Source organism: Drosophila tropicalis, unplaced genomic scaffold, assembly GCF_018151085.1.
Source record: "Drosophila tropicalis isolate 14030-0801.00 unplaced genomic scaffold, ASM1815108v1 contig_593, whole genome shotgun sequence".
NCBI classification, from domain to species: domain Eukaryota; kingdom Metazoa; phylum Arthropoda; class Insecta; order Diptera; family Drosophilidae; genus Drosophila; species Drosophila tropicalis.
In genome coordinates this window covers 13,927,378-13,946,721 of record NW_027173070.1, presented here as the reverse complement: position 1 = coordinate 13,946,721, position 19,344 = coordinate 13,927,378, and the positions used below count along the sequence as shown (strand labels likewise).

Sequence of the window (19,344 nt, the reverse complement as noted above, 5' to 3'; positions counted from 1 at the left end):
GTCTTTCTTTAGGTTGATAGTGTCGTCGTTGTCTTGTGGAGTGGCTGAAAGATATTTTATTTTGGAATTAATTCTTTTTCGCGTTCATTAATTGCTTTTTTCTAATGATATAACTACAACCAAAAACCATAACTCGGTGGCCAACTTAGTTGACACTGGCAGATTTTCAAAAGACTGAATTTTCCGAAAAATAGATATAGAAATCACAGTCAACCTGATGGCGATTTCGTATCATTAAATCTAATTAAAATCAAATTACTGGCAAAACTTTCTACCACAAAAAGAATAGCAGCCCCAAAAAGCAACAAAGTCGAAGCCCCATTTGCATGTAAATAAAAAGTGCCACATAAGAAACCCCGAAAAACATAAAAACGCCGTCCAGTTAATAGCGAGAGAAGAAATAGAAAACAGGAGAAAGAAAGAGAGAGAGTGGGATTAGTGGCACTTTTCTAGCAGGGGGGCAGGGCGCATTTCTTCAGAGTTTTGCTTGGGACAACGACGACAAAAACGTAAGTGGATTGGAATTTGTTAATTAGTGTAATCACATACGCACACACACACACACAACTGCACTGGAATTTTTGAATGTTATGTGGTAGAGTTGCAACCTTTAATTACATACAGATATGTACCTACATATGTATATCAAAGAGAATTAACGGTTATCTTCATTTGCATAGAAAATGCAAGTTTGCGAGTGTGTGCTTGTGTGTGTGTGTACAGAAATTGCAGTTAAATCCAAATGGCGACACATATTGGCATTTCTATTTTTCATTAAAATTGAACATCTGTGTGTGCCACGCATATTAAATAAATACATATTTCTCTTCCAGCGAACACACACACAGACCATGAACGGTCAGACGCCGACTGCGACTGCAGCTGGTGCTGGAGCAACAATGAATGGTGGAGGAGGAGGGACGGACTTATTCATCACCCATATTGATCATGTTGGCCCCTATCTCAAAATCTTTGGCCAGGCGAATCGGGATGCCGCCTTTTTGGTCAGCACACGCATTGAACAGGTGCTGCCCACATGTTTTGCCATCGATCCGTCTTGGTCATTGGAGCGACAGCAAGCTCTCCTAACGCCAAGCACACTTTGCGTATTTAAGCGCACCAACGGGCCAGCTCCCGGAGATGTGGAATACATGCGAACACGCGTGGTTAGCGCTACTCCAGATAAGGGGAGTGGTATGAGCGTAACGATTGATTTTCTGGAATATGGCTATACCAAGACTGTGGATAGTCATGATGTAAGTAAAGTCCCCATGCGGATCGAATGCTAAATTGACTTTTCATCTCTTTTCTAGTTGATGTTCTCGAAGCAGCCGAAGCTTCTACAGAATATACCCCTCCTCTGCTCACAATATATAGTACTGGGAATTTGCTCTGATTGGGAAAAGGCTAGTGATTTGGCCACAGTACGTCAATTGATTGTCAATCAGATGGTTCGCATCCATGTGCATAGCGAACAAATTTGTGGCCAAAAATTTGTAAATGTCAACTGGAACGATTTCGATTTAACCGAATTTCTGGTGCAGCAAAAACAAATCGGGGCTCCAGTGCCCACTAATCTAATGATGGATCATTGCAAGAAATTGTGGAAAGAAGCTGGGCCGCCACAGTCGCCCGTGCTGGAGTTCAACAATAATAATATACACTCAAAAACCCCCACTGATATGGCCAGAGAACAATTGGCCGCCAGGCGTTCACTGGCCGCACGATTGGAGCAGCAGCGTGGACCCATAACGCCGCCAAGGCATCTAAATGTTGATGCCCCCGACTATGTACCAAAGTTACAAACTCCACTGGCCAATGTGGTAGGGATTCGAGTTGGAAATAACCACAATCTTAAAACACTAACCTATATTTTCTTTTTTGTAGACCAATGTGATGCAGCCTTTGGCGCAGACAGTACAGAAACCCGTGACAGGGCCAATAAACCCTTACCAGAATCGTGCCAATTATCAGCAGCAGCAACCTATTGAGACAGCTGCTAATCTTCCACATGTGCCCAAAGCTAATTTTAATCCGAGATCTGTGAATAATTTCTACAATGTTCGCCTGAACAAACCGATTGAGCCGCCATCTCTACCTTTGATGCATCAATTGAAATCATCCCAGCCGGTGCTCAATTATACTACAGCCCGCTTTACGCCTCCTCCACAAGCGCTGATAGCAGCAGCGGCAGCGGCTCTACAACCTCAACCTGCTGCTCCGGCGCAAACCCGCATTATTCCGGCTTTTCGAACAACAAGTCTTTCCGTGGGTTTAACCTACGATGTCATTGTGAGCTATGTGGAGAATGGTCCGCATCTCTTTTGGGTTCAATTGAAGAGTTCGGTGGATGAGCTAACCCAATTGATGGGCAAAATTGAACGCATGCGTTTGCAACCGCTGACTCAGTTGCCCCAGGTGGGCACAGCGTGTGTGGCACGTTTCTCGGAGGATGGTCATTGCTATCGCGCTCTGGTTAGCGCAACACATGCCCAGCGTTATCGTGTCGTCTATGTGGACTATGGCAATTCTGAGATGGTAGCTCTTACCGATCTTTTCCAAATACCTCCTGAGTTGTTAAACATTAAGCCATTTGCTTTTCGCTTTGCCTTGGCGGGAGCGAAACTCGTTCTGGAGCCAATTGATGAGAGTATGAAACGCATCTTTAGAAGCACCGTTTTATACGTGACCTTCCAATTGACTGTCGAAGCGCCACAGGGTGTGGGTGCTATTCAAACCTGTCAGCTAAATCAAAATGTTAGTAATTGATAAAACCCGGTGATTCTTTTTTAACGTTTAACCAATTTTTTTCAGTCTATTAACGTGTTGGATGTGTTAAAAAAACTAAAGAATTCCCGTCAATCCTATGCCAAGGCGGAGCAACTGCAAAACGATGATGCAGTGGAAATACGTTATATTGATTCGCCCAGCAATTTCTATGTGCAAAAGGTGGACAATATTAAAGAATTTGAGCAGCTAATGGATGAAATGTTTGCATATTACAACATACATCAGGTGGTGCCAGATCAGTTGATCTTGGGTGCCCCCTGCATAGTGAAATGCGATCAGGAATGGTATCGGGCAGAGATTCTACGTGTGGCTGATTCGACAATTATTGTGAAACATGTGGATTTTGGTTATGAGCAAAAGGTGAAACGTCACTTGATTGGCAATATTGCCGAGAAGCATCTAAAGATGCCACGTCAGGCCGTGAAATGTTGCTTGAAGGGATTCGAGAACAGCGAGTTGAGTCTGGAAAAGATTACCGATCAATTTGAAATGCTGGCCGAGGAATCCAATATCAGACGACGCACATTTACTGTGCGTGTCTTTCGCATAGAACCCGATGGTCTGAATGTGGTCAATCTCCAGGCGAAGAATCTGAATGTAATGAAGAAGCTATATAAACTATCCATGCCATTTGAACAGTATTTGTCGCTAGAGAAGGGACAGTTCAATGCCACGCGTTCCGAAACTGAACTGGAGAAGGGAGACGTTGTGAACTCTACTACAGTGGAGAGCGAGGATCGCATGCAATTGCTAAAGCAACACCAACAACAGTTGCAGCAAATCCAGCAAAAACAACAGCAGCAGCAGCAGCAACAACAACAGCAGCAACAACAGCAGCAGCAGCAGAATGAGCAACGGGTAAAGAATACCAACGACAATTGGGAGAAACGCAGCTCCGCCTCGAATAGTTCCAGGGATAATAAAAGGAAAGAGGTAAAGCGCACAGTGCCCCATAAATTGGATTCCAGCTTTGAGACGCAAAGCACCAGCAGTTATACCAGCAGCATGAGTTCGCCACGCAAAAATAATCGCCGTAACCCAGGAGGACGTCTACAAAATGGGCAAAAGGAAGCCTCAAATAAGATTTTGTAAGTTTTCTAATTTATTTAAATTGGACAAATTGTCAATTGCTCTCCTTTTTTTCTTTTTCTAGACGTTTCAGTCCGACTCAATCGCCACAAAAAGACCAGTCGCAGCAACAACGTCAAGAGCAACGATCTCAAAATGCTCCTCAAGGCTTTGCTCAAAAGCCAATCAGACAAAAGTCCACCTTGGATAGTAGTATAAAACGTTCGAGTGGCGTAGAAAGCGATTTTGGGTCATCGGAATCGTCATCTACCAATGCCGTTAAGGCAGAAAAATATGTGCCTTTGGACAAGTCCTATGCCCTGAAAGAATTAAAAATTCCATCTAAAGATGTGGCCAGCCTATCTTGGTGGGTCTCGCCCTTCCAGTTCTACGTTGTGTGCAAATCTCTATCCAGCAAATATGAGCATTTACTGCAACGTGAAATGAAAGATTTCTATCGCCAAAAGCCACACAGAACCCTGCAATTAAAGGTCGGATCCACTGTTGTTGTTCGTCAGCGCAAAGAACATAACATTTTGCGTGCCACAGTCGTCGCCTGCAATCATATGACCCGTAGATATCGTGTCTTTTGCGTCGACACTGGTTGCCTGATGACTGTTACATCCGAAGATGTATGGCAATTGGAGCAACGTTTTGCCGAACCACCATGTTTGGCCCATCGCTGCAGTTTCCACACTGTACTAAGCAATTACGATCATCTCTATATTGTCGATCGCATGTATAAATTTGTTCCTGTCAATGCCAAATTAGAATGTGAATTTTTATCCAAACACACAAGCAATCAAAATAGTTTTTATATTGTAAATATGCTGGTCAATGGGGCATCTTTACGAGATTTGTTGGTCAAGGCGGGATTCCTCAATGAAGTTTCTCCAGGTAACAAATCATATACACACAGTGAAACTTTTCCCTTCACAGATAAACAATTTTGTTTGTCGCAAGGGTGTTCGACTTTATGAGTTTTTACTGTATTTCACTTTCAATTCTTATTAACTTTATATAACATGTTCTTGCAGAGGTACAAGTTAGTTTGCTGGCTGGTCAGCAAGTTCGTGGCAAATTTACTTCGATACGTGACATGAGCAACTTTAAAATACAATTGGATTTCTATAATGATGTCAATTTTCTATGCTCCTATGATGATGCCAAATTTGTGAAATCAAACCCAGATTTGGCTAGACGTTTCAAAGAGTTCTATGACGGCAAATCCTTTGCTTTTAATGTCAAATCGGTCTGTGAGAATAATATGTAAGTCTGATTTTAGTTGTCAATTCGATTTGATAATAATTATTTCTCACTACCTACTTAGAGTACATCTGAGACCTGTAATGCCTTTATTCAAAGAGGATCGTAGCGCTTTTGTGTGCGGTCATCCTGTGGTGCTTATAACTTTTAAGGCACGTGTGGTTTACTGTGCCAAGCCCTATCGTGTGTTTGTCCAGCCCATTTCTCAGGAAGCTTCAATGAAAAAACTATTGGATGACATGTTTGAGCATTATAAATCTAGCGGTAAAATTAAAAGGATATTTTCAAAGCGGAAAGCAATTTATTATTATCTTATTAAATATTTCAGGAAAAGGCCTAAAAAAATTGGAGCCTGGACAAATATGCGCTGTCCATAGTGAAGATGATAATTGGTATCGGGCTCGTGTGGTGAGCAAGGATTCAACTGGAGCTCAAGTGGAGGTCATTTACATAGACTATGGCAACACAGAGAAGGTAAAACGTGAGGACATCAAGATTTTGGATGATAAATTCTATGTCAATGCTAGTGGCTATGCGATCGAGATTAATTTACCTCTTGGCAAGCACAGCAATGAGAATAAATTAATGGCCAGGGTGGCCGAAATTTTGGAGGAGCAAGTGGTCACTGTTAAACCCATCGAAGTGCGTCGCAACCATCTGCTGGCAGATATTTTGTTAGAAAACAATCAGAGCGTGGTAGATGTCCTTAAGATGGATAAACTTATTCCAGGCAGAGATTTGGATTATATGCGCAAACAATTGGAGAAAGATAAGCCGCATATTTATGAATACATTGAAATGGTTGATCTAACCACAGATGATGATGATGAGAAGAGGACTAAACAGAAGAGCAAGCCGGCTTCAGCTGCCTCCTCACCAAAAGCGGCGAAGACTCCACCCCAAAATAAACCAGAAGTGAAAAAAGTCATTGAACCTGTGGTAGAGGCAGCTCCAAAACCAGCACAGCAAACACCAATTCCAACACCGACTCCCACACCAGAGCCACCAATTGCATCACCTGAGCCAATTGTCCTGCCTGAGCCGCAGCCCGAGCCCATAGTTTCGTCAGTGCCCACTACCCCGCCAGCTGTTGTGGAGGAGGAACCCCAGGAGGATCGCTATAAGGGCATGGAAACTGCCGTCCTCAGTCACTGCGATAATCCTGCACATTTCTTTGTGCATCCCATTGATATTCTCGATTCATTGCATAAACTGCAGGAGAATCTGCAGATTATCTCGCGCTCCCTGCCGCAATTGTCGAATGCGGTTAATGGAGGCGATTGCATTTCACTTTACTCGGTGGACAAGCATTGGTACCGTGCCCGCATCATCGATGCCGAGTTGATGGTCCTTCAATTTATTGATTTTGGCAACACCGATTGCGTCTCGGATACGACGGATGTGAAGGAAAGCATGTGCTCGCACATTAGTCCCTTCTGTCAACCATGTGCTCTGCCCATCGCCCCCAATGGCACATCCGATTGGGTGGATGCAGCAAATGGCATTTTCAACGATTCCTTTTCGAAAATCTTACGCTATAAGTATTTGACACATGGTGACTATCAGACACCCAGCTATGTCGAACTTTACATAGATGATGTGGATGTGGCAAAGAAACTGATTGCCGATGGCTATGCCAAACCCTTGGAGTGTGTGGAAAGTAATTGCAGTTGTTACATCTCGCATGTGAATGGAATCTGTGAGTTCTACATACAGCTTGAGCGTGATTCGAAGGCTCTAGAGTTGATTGAGATGTATTTGCGGGATGCAGAGCAGCAATTGAAGCCTCTGGAACGTTTTGAAAAGGGCGAAATAGTGGCCGCTATGTTCGAGGAGGATGAATTGTGGTACCGTGCTGAGTTACTTAGACAATTAAATGAAACTCAGTATGAAGTTCTGTTTATAGACTATGGCAACACTTCAATCACAACGAAATGTCTTATACTCTCTGAGGAGATTGCTAAATTACCCAAATTGTCAAAGAAATGCTCACTCCAGTTGCCGGAATCTTATACCAAATGGTCCAATGAGGCTGAAGCCAAATTTCTTGAATTTACAGGAGAAGGTGAATTGGTATTTACCACGAAATTGTTGAAACCAGCCAAGGATCATGTCGTTATTGATCTTTTACTCGATGAAGTAAATATTATAGATCAATTGCTGGCACTTTGCCCGAAAAAAACCATCAAAACACTTGATGAATTCCCGGCAAAGACTTTGTCAGCCGCTCGCATGAATGCCATTATAACCCATGTGGATCATGTCTATTGTTTGTACCTGCAATTGCATGAAAATGGCGCACTTATCGAGAATATTTCCAAGAAGCTCAATGGCGAGAAGATGGAACTAAAAAAGACTGCTCCAGAAGTGGGCCAGATGTGTGCCGTTCAGTTCGAAGAAGATGAAGAATTTTATCGGGCTAAAATCGTGGAATTATTGGATAGCAAATATCGCGTTGTCTTTATAGACTATGGCAATGAGACTGTGACAGAAGAATTATATGAATTATCCCCGGATCTAGTCCAAATTAAACCCCTGGCTGAGGCCTATAGCCTAGAGCCGTCTCCCATATTTGAGAAAAATAAATCCATGACTTGCAAGGCGCTGGACACCCTTTTGGATACATGTAATGGTGAAGTTAATATAGAAATCATCAACAAGACATCCGATCCTCCAGTTATTAATGCCCATATCAAGGAAGTGAATGGCCTCAGTTTGAGTGGCCAGTTGCAGAAGCTTTTGGAGAGTGAATTCAAGTTAATCGAGGCCAAGGCAAATGACAGCAAGGAATGCGTCATATCACATGGCAGTTCACCCAAAAGTTTCTATATACAGCTCAAGAAGAACTCCTCGGAATTGGATCATGTCGTGACGACGCTAAAGAACATAAAGAGTTCTGATTTACTGATTTTGCCTAAACCTTTGGAGAAGTTATTGTGCATTGTGTACTCGCAGGAGGACAACTGTCACTACCGTGGCTGTATTGAATCAATCCAAGATGATGGCAAAGATTTTGAGGTATTCCTAATTGATTATGGTAACAAAATTCATGTGAAGCAGGTTTATCAAATCCCCAATGAACTTTTGACTACAGCTTTGGCTCTGCACTGTCAATTGAGTGATCTGCCTCAAGATATTCCCGACTCGAAGCTAAATGAAGCTTTCAATGCTCTGTTGGAGCAACACTTTGGTGAAGTCTATGAGATTAATACTGAAATAGATGAGTCAGAGAAGAACATTCATGCGGTAAAGTTGCTCATCAACTACAAGGACTTTGCTCAGGAACTGGCCAGCACAGTGGCTGGCGTGCAGAAACCACTCGAAGCAGAACTTCACAATTGCATTGTGGTTCAATATGACGATCCCACATCCTTCTATGTGCAAATGGAGAAGGATGTGCCTGCTCTGGAGCAGATCACTGATAAATTGCTCGATGCTGAAAACGATTTGCTCCCCTTCACGGATGTGAAGGTTGGCGCTCTGTGTGTTGCCCAATTTCCCGAGGATGAGGTCTTTTATCGTGCCGAAATTGTTAAAGTTCTCGATGAGGGCAAGTGTGAAGTGCATTTCATTGATTTCGGCAATAATGCTGTGACCCAACAATTCCGCCAATTGCCCGAGGATTTGGCTAAATTGCCGCGCTACAGCAAACACTGTGAGCTGGATGCAGCCACCATATCCAAGTGTAATCTGAGTGATCTGCAAGCGTTTATCGATAAGCGTTTCTCCGAGACATTCCAGGTTGAAGTGTTGGCCATCAAGGAGAAAGACAATCATGTGGTTAAGCTTTTTTACCAGAGCACAAGCATAAACGAGAAGTTACGTCAACAGGACAAATAGAAAGAGGGAGATAAATCTCAAATCTCTCCCCCCAACTCAAGAATATATGTTTTGCAATATATCTGCAAGAATATTGTGATTAGTTTGGTCAAGACCAAAACGCATACGTTGTATTAACCAATTCCACATTGGATGGATGAGTTGAAAACTTATTCAAGCTATAAGGAAATGGCAAAAAGAAGGCTCATATATAATATCAAAATGTTGTTAGCCAAGAAGGGAAAGGCTTCATTTATTTTTCACGGAAAACCAAAATGAATGCTTCAATATTATTTCAATCAAAACAAAAAATATATATATATATTAAACAAAAAACGAATGAAAATACGAACAAAAGAAAAGCAAACAAAAAAAAAAAACGAAAAAACACAAAATCCTAAAAAAAAAACCAACAAACAAACGAAAAACAAAACCCAAAAAAAATGGTATGTGAACATTTAGATAATTTTGGACTAACAATTTGTTAGCGGGACGATTTATTAATTTTAATTTTTTTGCTCAAGCTTGCTAACCAAGCGAAAAAAAGATGATGAAGATGGAGAGGAGAAGAATCGAGATGAAGGAAATTTTGAAGCAATTGATGAAGAATATATTGCAATATTTCATGAGAATTATTATTTATTTACTCTTTATTACATCTTTATATTTGGTTTATTTTATTTTTCTTACTTTTTATTCCTTTTGATTAAATACTTCTTCAGAAAACAAAACAAAGAATAACTTTTACTTGATTTCATTTAATTTTCTATACTTTTTCAATGTAATACTAAAAATTTATACACAATGCGAAGCGAAGACTAAACAGTTTAATAAACTAATGGAATGTAGGTTTATATATAAAATATATATATACAAAAATTTACCTTTATCGAGGATGTCATATTTTTCTACCATTTCTTTTTAATGTTGTAAAATAAATGAAACAAAAAGAAAGAAAACAAATAAAAACCAATAAAAAACACACTATGGAAAATATTTATTTGCCTACCTAAAGTAGACTACCTGATTGAGTGAGTAGCAGGTAGGAGAATTGTAAATATAATTAGCCCACTGTCTGCATGGGTGAGAGCCATAGAAACCCATAAGTAGTAGACTTAGAAATTTCCAAAAATGGGATTAAAATTCAAAAGTGTCTTAAAACCTTGTCAAACTCAAGGATCGCCAAGTTCATGACACTTTTCGTTTAGTTGATGCGATAAGAAGCCATCAAATATTATCGAAAATAATAATGTTGTCTACTTTTGGCTTTCCCATTGATGATAAATTTATATTTCTAGCTAAACGTGGATGCTTCATTAATCAACAAAAAAATGTATATTTGTTTTTCGGTTGACATCTTGTCATCGATTAATTAAATTAACACTAAATTGTTAAATGTTTAGTAAATTTTGAATTAATATAAGCAAGAATTCCATAAGCTTTATACCCTGTAGAAACTGGAATTCATCACAATTTGAAGTCTTTTTCTACTGTTTTCAGTGAGATCTCTTCAGATGATATGATAAAACAGATATAAGGAAGAATTTTCACGATTTGGTAACTTTCACTCGTCGTTAGTAGCATTAGTCAAGTACCTATTCATATTTAAGGCTAATATCAACTATAAAGGAACCAGAGGTTATATTTAATTCCGTAATTCTTTTACATTTTGTTTGACAGATTAGTTGAGTTTTGTAAAATTTGGGTTTGTATAAGAGAGTATTACCTCTAGATGAAGAAGTGATCTGAAAGTTATCTAAAAGTTATATAAACATACATACATATACATTTTTAAATAATTTCTCTCTTATGTTGACTAAATGAACTCCATCTGTTAGTTATACTGAAGGGTATATAAAACATATTAAGTTGTCAACCCAAACAATTGAATTCAACAGCAATTCTGTGGTTTAGTATAACAGTTTTCGTTGTTATCACCGTTTAGCACCAAATATTAAAAGAGAGAGATAACACAAGAGAGAAAGCGAGATCTTTTGCTCTCAGTGAATTTTCAATTTTCATTTACCACCTCCGACCGCCTACCTCCCTCTCCCACACTCTTTATCGATGTTTTTGTTTTTCGCCTCACATAGAGAGAGAGAGTTTTCGGCTACGACCGAAAGGCAGCGAAAAGACCGAACGACGATCGTCGTGATATTTTAAATTTCAATACAAAGTCTGAACTGAATGGTTCCGGTTGTCGTCGCCGCCATTGCCGTCGATTTATAACGGTTGCTCTTTAAATGATCGTCGCTTGGCCTGTGGTCATTCCCGCGAGTTTTTGGTGTTAATTGAAATTGTATTTTTGTGTGAAACATATTTATATATTTTGTGTATTATATGTGAAGATTTATTATATCAAAAATCAAATGAATTATATAGAATGAATGATATATGTGCATCTATATAGTACTACTGCCAGAGGATTATAAACTATTTAAATGGGAATACAATATCACAAAACTTGGATTACCTAAGAGAGGTAAGTGGAATAAACAATGGAAGGGGTCTGCTCTAGGGTTATCAGCAACACGATTGCACAATTTCGATTACAGCTGCATTTAGCTTTTGCTTTTTCTAATTAGAAGTAACTTAGCATTGAAATGTATATGTATGTAACCCTTGGTCTAAGTCGTTTAATCGGATTGTACAGTTAAATTGAATTCAATTGGCTAAAGAGGCAGAAAATTAAAGCAAATGGAAACCGAAAGTGTGTAACGCACCACTGAGAAAGATCACAGACCAAAAGAAAAAAGCAAATTGATCTTAATTACTACTCATGGCCTTATCTTCTCGGGAAGGTGGCACTAATCTTCACAATGTGGCTGACTAATATAATGATTCTAAGAGTTATTAAAAGAGTCATAAGTCGAAAGTGGATAAGATAGTCATAGAGCTGATAAAAGCAAAGAATGTCTGAAACTAGGAGCCCGAATTTGTAAGTGTATTCCAGTAGTTTACTTCAAGAAGTTCAAGCTCTTCTCTTGATTATTATTATTATTAAATTGAAACTTTATTTTTTCTAAGAACATAGTATTTTTAGAATAACACAAAAAGAAGTACATATAAACAAATACGAAATTGGATTACTAAGAATTTGCAATTTTTCAAGCCGGACTTGTGACTTTTTGTATACAATTGGCAAGAGGTTTTCATCTTCTTCTTGAAACAAGTGTTTTGGCAGGCGTCTGTTTTTGTATTCTCCCTCTTTCTCTTCCTCTCTCTCTGTATATATTGGTGGATTGTTTTCTTGATTGTATTTAATTGAAAATAATGAGTAGACGGTCTACAATTGTTGCTGTTGTTTTATTTCAATTAATTTCTGTTAGTTGAAGGCACAAGAAAAAAAGAAGAAAAACAAAGCTCAATAAGAAGAAAAAAAAAAACAAAAATGGAGGAAAAAATTAGGGTCGACTGATAAGAGAAGGTCTTGACGAACTACCACTTGACGTGCTGTGATAAGAGTTACTCAACATTTTCAAAAACAGAACAAAAAGAAGGTAGAAACAGTAAAAAGAAATGCCCCCTCACAGAGCACGAAAATTTCTGTGTTTCATCAGAGATGAGGGGACTCAACGAGAAGTCCAAACAGATAAATCTTTATCATGGACGAGTGCGAGAAATGTGAATAAATCTTTCTATGCAGCAAACAAACCCACCTGTTGGAGGGCAGGAGCAAGGGGAGAGCTTGGCGGTGGGGGGGGACGACTATGCCTGACGCCCACAAACAGTGACAAAGACTATCATCAGAGCCCATAAATCCATTCACAAATGTTTAGAATATTATTAAAATATTTGAAACTAATTTAAAGTTTTATTTTTTTTTTTTATTTTCTTTTTTCAACAAGATTTTGGAATATTTTTGGGGCTTGTTTTATATGTTATTTTAGATCCCACCTAATCGCTGGCATCCGAATTTTCGGGCATAAATATTATTTGGGGGCACATTCACATTGATATCCATCATTTGTGAGGAATGAAAACGAACGGCTGTAATCCATGTCCATGGGCCGACACTTTGTTTGCTTCCCGCCCCCTTCCCAAATGTAACCCATTTCTTGGCACCTCATTCTCATTCTCATTTTTGGCATTTTGTATTGTTTGTTCGACAGAGAAGAGACTCTTGATTGGATCGTAATATATAAATAAAAATAAATATCGAAAATATGGGAAACAAATGCGGCCAAAAGTGGAGAAACATAAATTTTACCCGTTCCAAGCATCCCCAACCCAACACATCCCATCTCACCCACCTCCCAGAGATCATCATCTCCAGTCTAACAATACAGATTTGTTTTTCATTTCGAATTGGGTGGGGGGTTTTGGGCGCAAGACATTTCCCTCTGATCTCTTTTATAGCTTAAAGTAGCTTTTCATTTTCCATTTGGATCTTCAACCCCAACCCCAACCCAACCCCCTCCGACTGGTAACATTTAGCCCTTTTTATTGGCAATTTCTGTGAAATGTTTCTTTTCGAACAAAATTTAAAAAGAATGAAAAATATTAAAATACCAAAATGGAACAAGAGAGTGTGCCATAAGTTTGCAGTTGGCTGGTTGGTTGGTGGTTCCATGGACATGGACATGGACAGACAGACAGACAGACGTGTGTCTGTGTGTTTGTTAATTTTAATTTGAAAATTTTCCCAACAACAAAATAACAAAAAACAAAAAGAAATAAGAACAAATTTATGAAATATATTTATAGCCATTGTTGCGGTCGCTGTCAGTGTTCCACAAGTGTCTGTGTTTGAGTGCTTTGTGTGTGTGTGTGTGGGTCTTGGGGTGCTTCAATTTCTGCCGATTCGGCAGAGGTCTCTAATGACAGAGGTACATACCTCCCCCCCACATGATCACCCAACGAATTGCCACTGGACTTGTGGGAAAAATTCAAATCTTAAGTGAAGCAAAATTTTCCTTTTTCAAGCAAAGACAACGACTATTTTTGCTGATATATATACTTACATTCATATATGTATTTAGTTCCTATAATTGGCCTCATGAATCATAATTTAAAATGAGTTTTTGTTACGCTTTTTTATTGTTATACTAAATACTAGCCATATTATTGATTAATACACTCAATTGTGTGTTGCTTTTGTTTCCTGCTTCAATGGCCCAAAAAATACCTTATCGGTTATATGTCTTAATTCTGCCACAAAGTATTTCATTTTCTGATATATGAGCGACCTATTCATCATTCTTTATGCGACATAAATATTGAGTAAATAGAGAAATATATAAATATATACTTTTTTTATTAAACCATCTTTTGTTCAAGTCAGCAGAACTTTTTGGTGTCATATCATTTCAAAATCAAAGAGAGAGAGTGTAGTGACACTTGGCAAAAGTTGGAAGAGAAGAGTTGATTGATCTTCAGTCATCAAATATTCTTAATGGAATACGATTTGTATTATGGCATTTCTTCCAAAAATATGAATGTAATTCTGATCTTTGGAGCTTTCGAAAACATCTAAGAACTCGTTTATTTTCTTTAAATGTTGACATATTCGAGATATTTTAATTTTTTATTATTTATCAATCAAAAGTCTATAACATTGATGTGAAATTGTAGTAAGTTATTCTTAAGGTTCATTTAGTTAATTAAGTCATTAAATAGTAACTAATATATAGTTTTAACTTACCTTAATCCTAAATACTTTTCATAACTCTTTTTATTTTAAAACATTCCTAGTTATTAGATCAAAAGTCCATAAATTGGTTGAATTTAGTCATCAAAAAGTCTACTTTTACTTTATTCCTTTTAAAAAATTTTTACATTTTCAAAATATTCTACAAAAGGCTTGTTAAAATCTTATGGATTGATTATAAATCGAAATACTATAACATTGTTGGGGAAAACTATGTAATTTTTTAGGTTCAGTCAATAGATGGAAGAGATGATCCGTCTCAGAATCAAAAGGGCTTAATAGGTTAGAACTGGTGTTTAAGTTCGGCCTTTATTTCAACTCAAATAGACATTAGAATATATTTTCTTTTTAAAAAATTGAGTACATTTCAAGATATTGCATAGAATTGTTGTTATAAGCATTTGGATCATTTATGAAAAGCCGCAAGTCTATTACATTGATGCCATGAATCTTTTGATTCAGTTGGATGAGTTGATTAATCTTAAAATTAGTCATTAAACAATCTTAATGGAATTCGATTTGTATTATAGTAATTATGTATTTCAAAACCTGTTGACATATTTAAGCTATTGTATGTCAAAATATTTAGACTTCTTATAGATCGAAAGTCTATTATATAGATCCTCTAGGTCAAAAAGTTAAAAATGTTTATTGAGGATGTTGGAATATAATTTGTATTTAAGTTCAGTATACTTATATTTAAAACTACTTTCCGTTTAAATCTTGCCTAAATCATATGGATTGCTATATATCAAAATACTATGTAAATCTCTAGATTCACTCGAACTTGAGTATTGAGTACAATAATTACTTAAAATATATGTATATGTCAACAGTTATGCTAGAGGGAGGTATTTCCATTGTCTTTGCCCTTCTCCAGTTGCATCTGATATATGTCATCAGAACTAGGGTTCCGATTTCATTTTGTTTTTCACAATATAATCACGCAATAAGTAACAAAGTATTATTTATAAGCACCGAAACCGAAGCAAAGTCAAAGTTTTTCACAAAATTGCATTTCAATGGCGCATGACACAAAATAATACAGTAAAGTAAATGCAATTTCGAAATATCACGATACAATGATATCAAAAAGGTGTATAGTGATTTGTGGTCATAAATCAGTTTATTTTTGCTGTGATTTCTTAGTTAGACACGTTCCCAATTTTGCAGACATCAGAAACAAGAAAATGTTCAGTTTATGATTCTATAATATCTATATGATTTATGGTGGGTCCCCCTTTCTTTGGCGTTGCTGTTTGATGTTGACTTAATAGATAATTTTCTTATATGATAAGATACATACATATGTACATACTACATGACAAAAGAAACGAGCCGCATAGAAATTTTTGAGAATTCTTCAATAGAAAGAATAGAAATATTAACTAGTGACTCAGTTGGTTCTATTGTTGTGTAAAGAGAGTTTCCGGTTTTGTGCTGACGAATCATCCTTAAATGATGATATGACAGCGGCAGTAATTCCCTTGACTAAGTGTCGTATACGTAATATTGCCCCTCTATGACAGACAGTTGACCTACAGTTGGCCATTCCCCCAGTGACAGAGGGAGAGGTTCCACCTGTTGTGTGTTTCTGTTTGTGTTTGTTTTGTTGTGGTCAGTTAAGTGCAAGGTGTGGGAGATGCGCTTGATTGAATGCCTTTTGAAATTGAACCGACCTCAGAACTTACCCCACATTCTGCCATAGAGAGGGGGAGAAGAATAGACAATCCACACGGCATTGATCTTGTAATTTGTTAATTCGAAAATAAACGTTCTCTAAAGCAACAGTTGGCCCGTAGTTTTAATTTAGTTTTATTTATTGTTTTTATTTTAGTTTCAATCACAGGCAACACAATAAACACTTTCACGCTCTAAAAACAAAAACATACTCAAAACACGCAGAAAAACAACCAAATTTATTTGGATAACTTTTACTAATCCTCCCCCCTCCACCGCCCTTACCACCCACTTCCCAAACCCAATGTTTCGTTTTCTCTTTCAGAGCATGGAACTGCCTTGGATAGTATTGATTATAGTGTCTTTATATAGCCTAAATGCCATGCTGGCCTTTGGTTTTCTCACCAACGAGGAACGTAAATGCAAATATGCCAGAATCGAGAAACTTTTACGCATACGATGCTATGACATGGACCTTAAGGAGGTGCCACAGAACCTTAAAACTTCAGTCGAGGTGAGTAATACTTCATAAATGTAGATACTTGGGGGAGCTCTGTAAATGGGCATAAAAGGTCAATTTGACCCAATAAAACTGCACGACCCGTAACTTAATTCATATCCCCACAAAAAAAAAAAAAAAAAAAAAAAAACCAAGCCTCAATTGAGCTTAATTAAAGAATAAAGAAGTTCTACAGCAGCTGCAATACATGGACGTAGCGAAAAGGGATGAATATCGTGTCAGGAAGTTGTAACTCAAAACAGCTTAAAGTGGGTAAGAATATGGAAATTTACAACGATTTGATTTGGTTCTAAGCCTTTAGTTTGGAGTACAATCTAAATATTTCACTTGAATTGGGCTATATTGATTGATTTGGCATTAGAATTGGGAAAAGTTTGGGTCATAGATAAAGTAGAGACCTCACCCATTTTCCACGCATAGAATACAATTTTTAGGGCAAAGCTGAAGCTCCTCCCAAGCTACACCCATGATGGGAAACATACAAATATCAGCAGATAAATAAAAATATAAATATATACATACATATGTATTTACATAGAAATTCTTCCATATGACTTTGCTAAATTAATTTTTGTGAATTTCTGTGTCTTTTTACAGGTTCTAGATTTATCTTACAATCGCATTAGGAAATTGAAAAGTGGTTCGTTTTCCAAATACACAGATGTTAAATTTCTAATGCTCTATGAGAATATGATCTTATCGGTAGAGCCGGGCACATTTGCCCCTTTAACTTCGTTGCAGGTAAGTGAACAAAACAACTAATTATCAATTATTGGAATTAATTGAACTAACTTGGTTAATTCGCTCTCTCTCTCGCTCTCGTCTGATTAACAGGAAGTTGATCTATCGAATAATGGTTTAACTACAATTCCCATGGAACTTTTTCAACTGCCACGACTGAGAAATCTCTATATAGATAGTAATGAGTTAAGATCTCTGGATTTGGAACTACTAGAGAAGCCAATACAAGCGCCATTGGAATATTTGAATGTGGCCAATTGTGAATTGCAAGATATACCCGATTTGGGCATACTGCCAAGTGAGTAGTTCAAAGTGATAGCTTCATTTCGCCATGAGATGAAATGAGTAAAATTGTTGCTTATTTTGCAGAACTCTGGCAATTGAATGCCTCAATGAATCCGTTGCATAACTTCAACATTGATAGATTGGCAAACTTTTGCCATTTGAGTGTCATCGATTTGACAAGGACCCAGTTGAGTCCGTGCAGTTGCCAGCAGGTCGGCAATCATTTAGTTATGATGCAGGCCCACCAAAGTTCGTTCCCATTTGCATGGGTAAGTAGTCTTGATGATGATGATGATGAGGAAGCAGCTGCCACCATTTGGCTAATTTTGGCTCATGACCAATTTAAATGTGTGTGAATTTTGCATCCATTTGCAGAGAAACTCGACAGTAGTGTGTGTCCACTGCCCTACAATCGTACCATAGACTCGGAGACATTCCACAGTTGCCAGACAAGTGTGGAGCTGGCCGAGGCGCGTAGCCTGTGGCTCTTTGGGGCTGGCTGCTTTGGTGGTGTCATCTTTGTGCTGTTAGGTGAGATCTGCCCCTCTCCACCGCTCTCCATCCTGCTTATCCCTGACAAATGGTTTTCCTTTCTTTCTAGTGGTGTGGTACTGTGTCCACAGGTGGCGCAAGAAACGGGCCAAACGACGTCGTCATAGCCAAGTACAGGACCGCAAGAAATTTGTTATTTCCCCACGCAATGCCATCAATCGTACAAAAACGGATGATGAGCCGCTGCACTGTGATATTGCCAGACCTTAGCACACTTAATCACTTAGTTTAGTTATATTTTTATTTTAGTAGCCAGTTAGTTATTTATTATGCTTTTTGCTAGGGAAAATCGACTACCTATCAACAAAACGAATTGCCATAAAAGATTACCAAAAACAACTAAAACTACTAAAACCATGACCAGCTCAAATAGTTCAGAATTTCTATAAGTTTTGTAGACAATTTAAGTTTTAAGAAATGCATTTTGGAGCTTATTGCATAGGTGCCTTTAGCTTAAGTAAAAACCCTCCACTAAAACAAATCAAAAAAACTGTCAATAAATGTTTGAAAATATTTCATAATTTACAGAATTAGTTTAAAAATACATTTTATTTACGCTGTTTTTGATTTTAAATCTAAAATATCTGCCGCCAAAGAACGAATCAGTTTTCAACACTTATTTACAGTGTGGCAGACTTCAAAATAGTCGATAGTAAATCGAAAGAAGTCGGAAATAATCGATTGTTGCCGCCGCATTCAATGTAAAAAATTGTGAGATTGGTAAAATTGTTGTTGTTATAAAGGTATGCGTTAATGAATTGGATGCAGCAAATCAATTAAACCGGTAGAACAACATAAGACCACCTCTCAACTTGTTAAAATTTTTTGCTATTATGGAACACCACACTACAGTACATTTCAATTTTTTGGTTTATTAATTTAAGTTCCTGATGTAAATGAATGGTTTCGTTGATATATTAGGTTTAAATATATTAAAAAAAAAAACGGTTGGAAATATATGAATATGAGTTAC

The 19,344-nt window shown here is 37.9% G+C and overlaps 2 protein-coding genes across 2 annotated transcripts; both read left to right on the top strand.

Annotated features, from left to right (window-relative positions):
- Nucleotides 1–8: 8 nt before the first annotated feature.
- Nucleotides 9–9,515, top strand: tud (tudor domain containing protein). The gene is made up of 9 exons (XM_068291396.1): nucleotides 9–509; nucleotides 834–1,256; nucleotides 1,314–1,823; nucleotides 1,888–2,757; nucleotides 2,815–3,878; nucleotides 3,944–4,755; nucleotides 4,896–5,127; nucleotides 5,189–5,388; nucleotides 5,453–9,515. The coding sequence occupies exons 2-9, from the start codon at nucleotides 852–854 to the stop codon at nucleotides 8,962–8,964; spliced, it is 7,605 nt and encodes a 2,534-aa protein (XP_068147497.1). The 5' UTR covers nucleotides 9–509; nucleotides 834–851; the 3' UTR covers nucleotides 8,965–9,515.
- Nucleotides 9,516–11,131: 1,616 nt separating this feature from the next.
- Lapsyn (Leucine-rich repeat activity-regulated protein at synapses) lies at nucleotides 11,132–18,892 on the top strand. Its single transcript, XM_068290077.1, is given in 8 exon segments — nucleotides 11,132–11,425; nucleotides 16,599–16,787; nucleotides 17,391–17,534; nucleotides 17,628–17,832; nucleotides 17,904–18,059; nucleotides 18,062–18,088; nucleotides 18,195–18,350; nucleotides 18,421–18,892. Coding segments are annotated over 7 exon segments (1,035 nt in total). The 5' UTR covers nucleotides 11,132–11,425; nucleotides 16,599–16,601; the 3' UTR covers nucleotides 18,582–18,892.
- The last annotated feature ends 452 nt before the right edge of the window (nucleotides 18,893–19,344 follow it).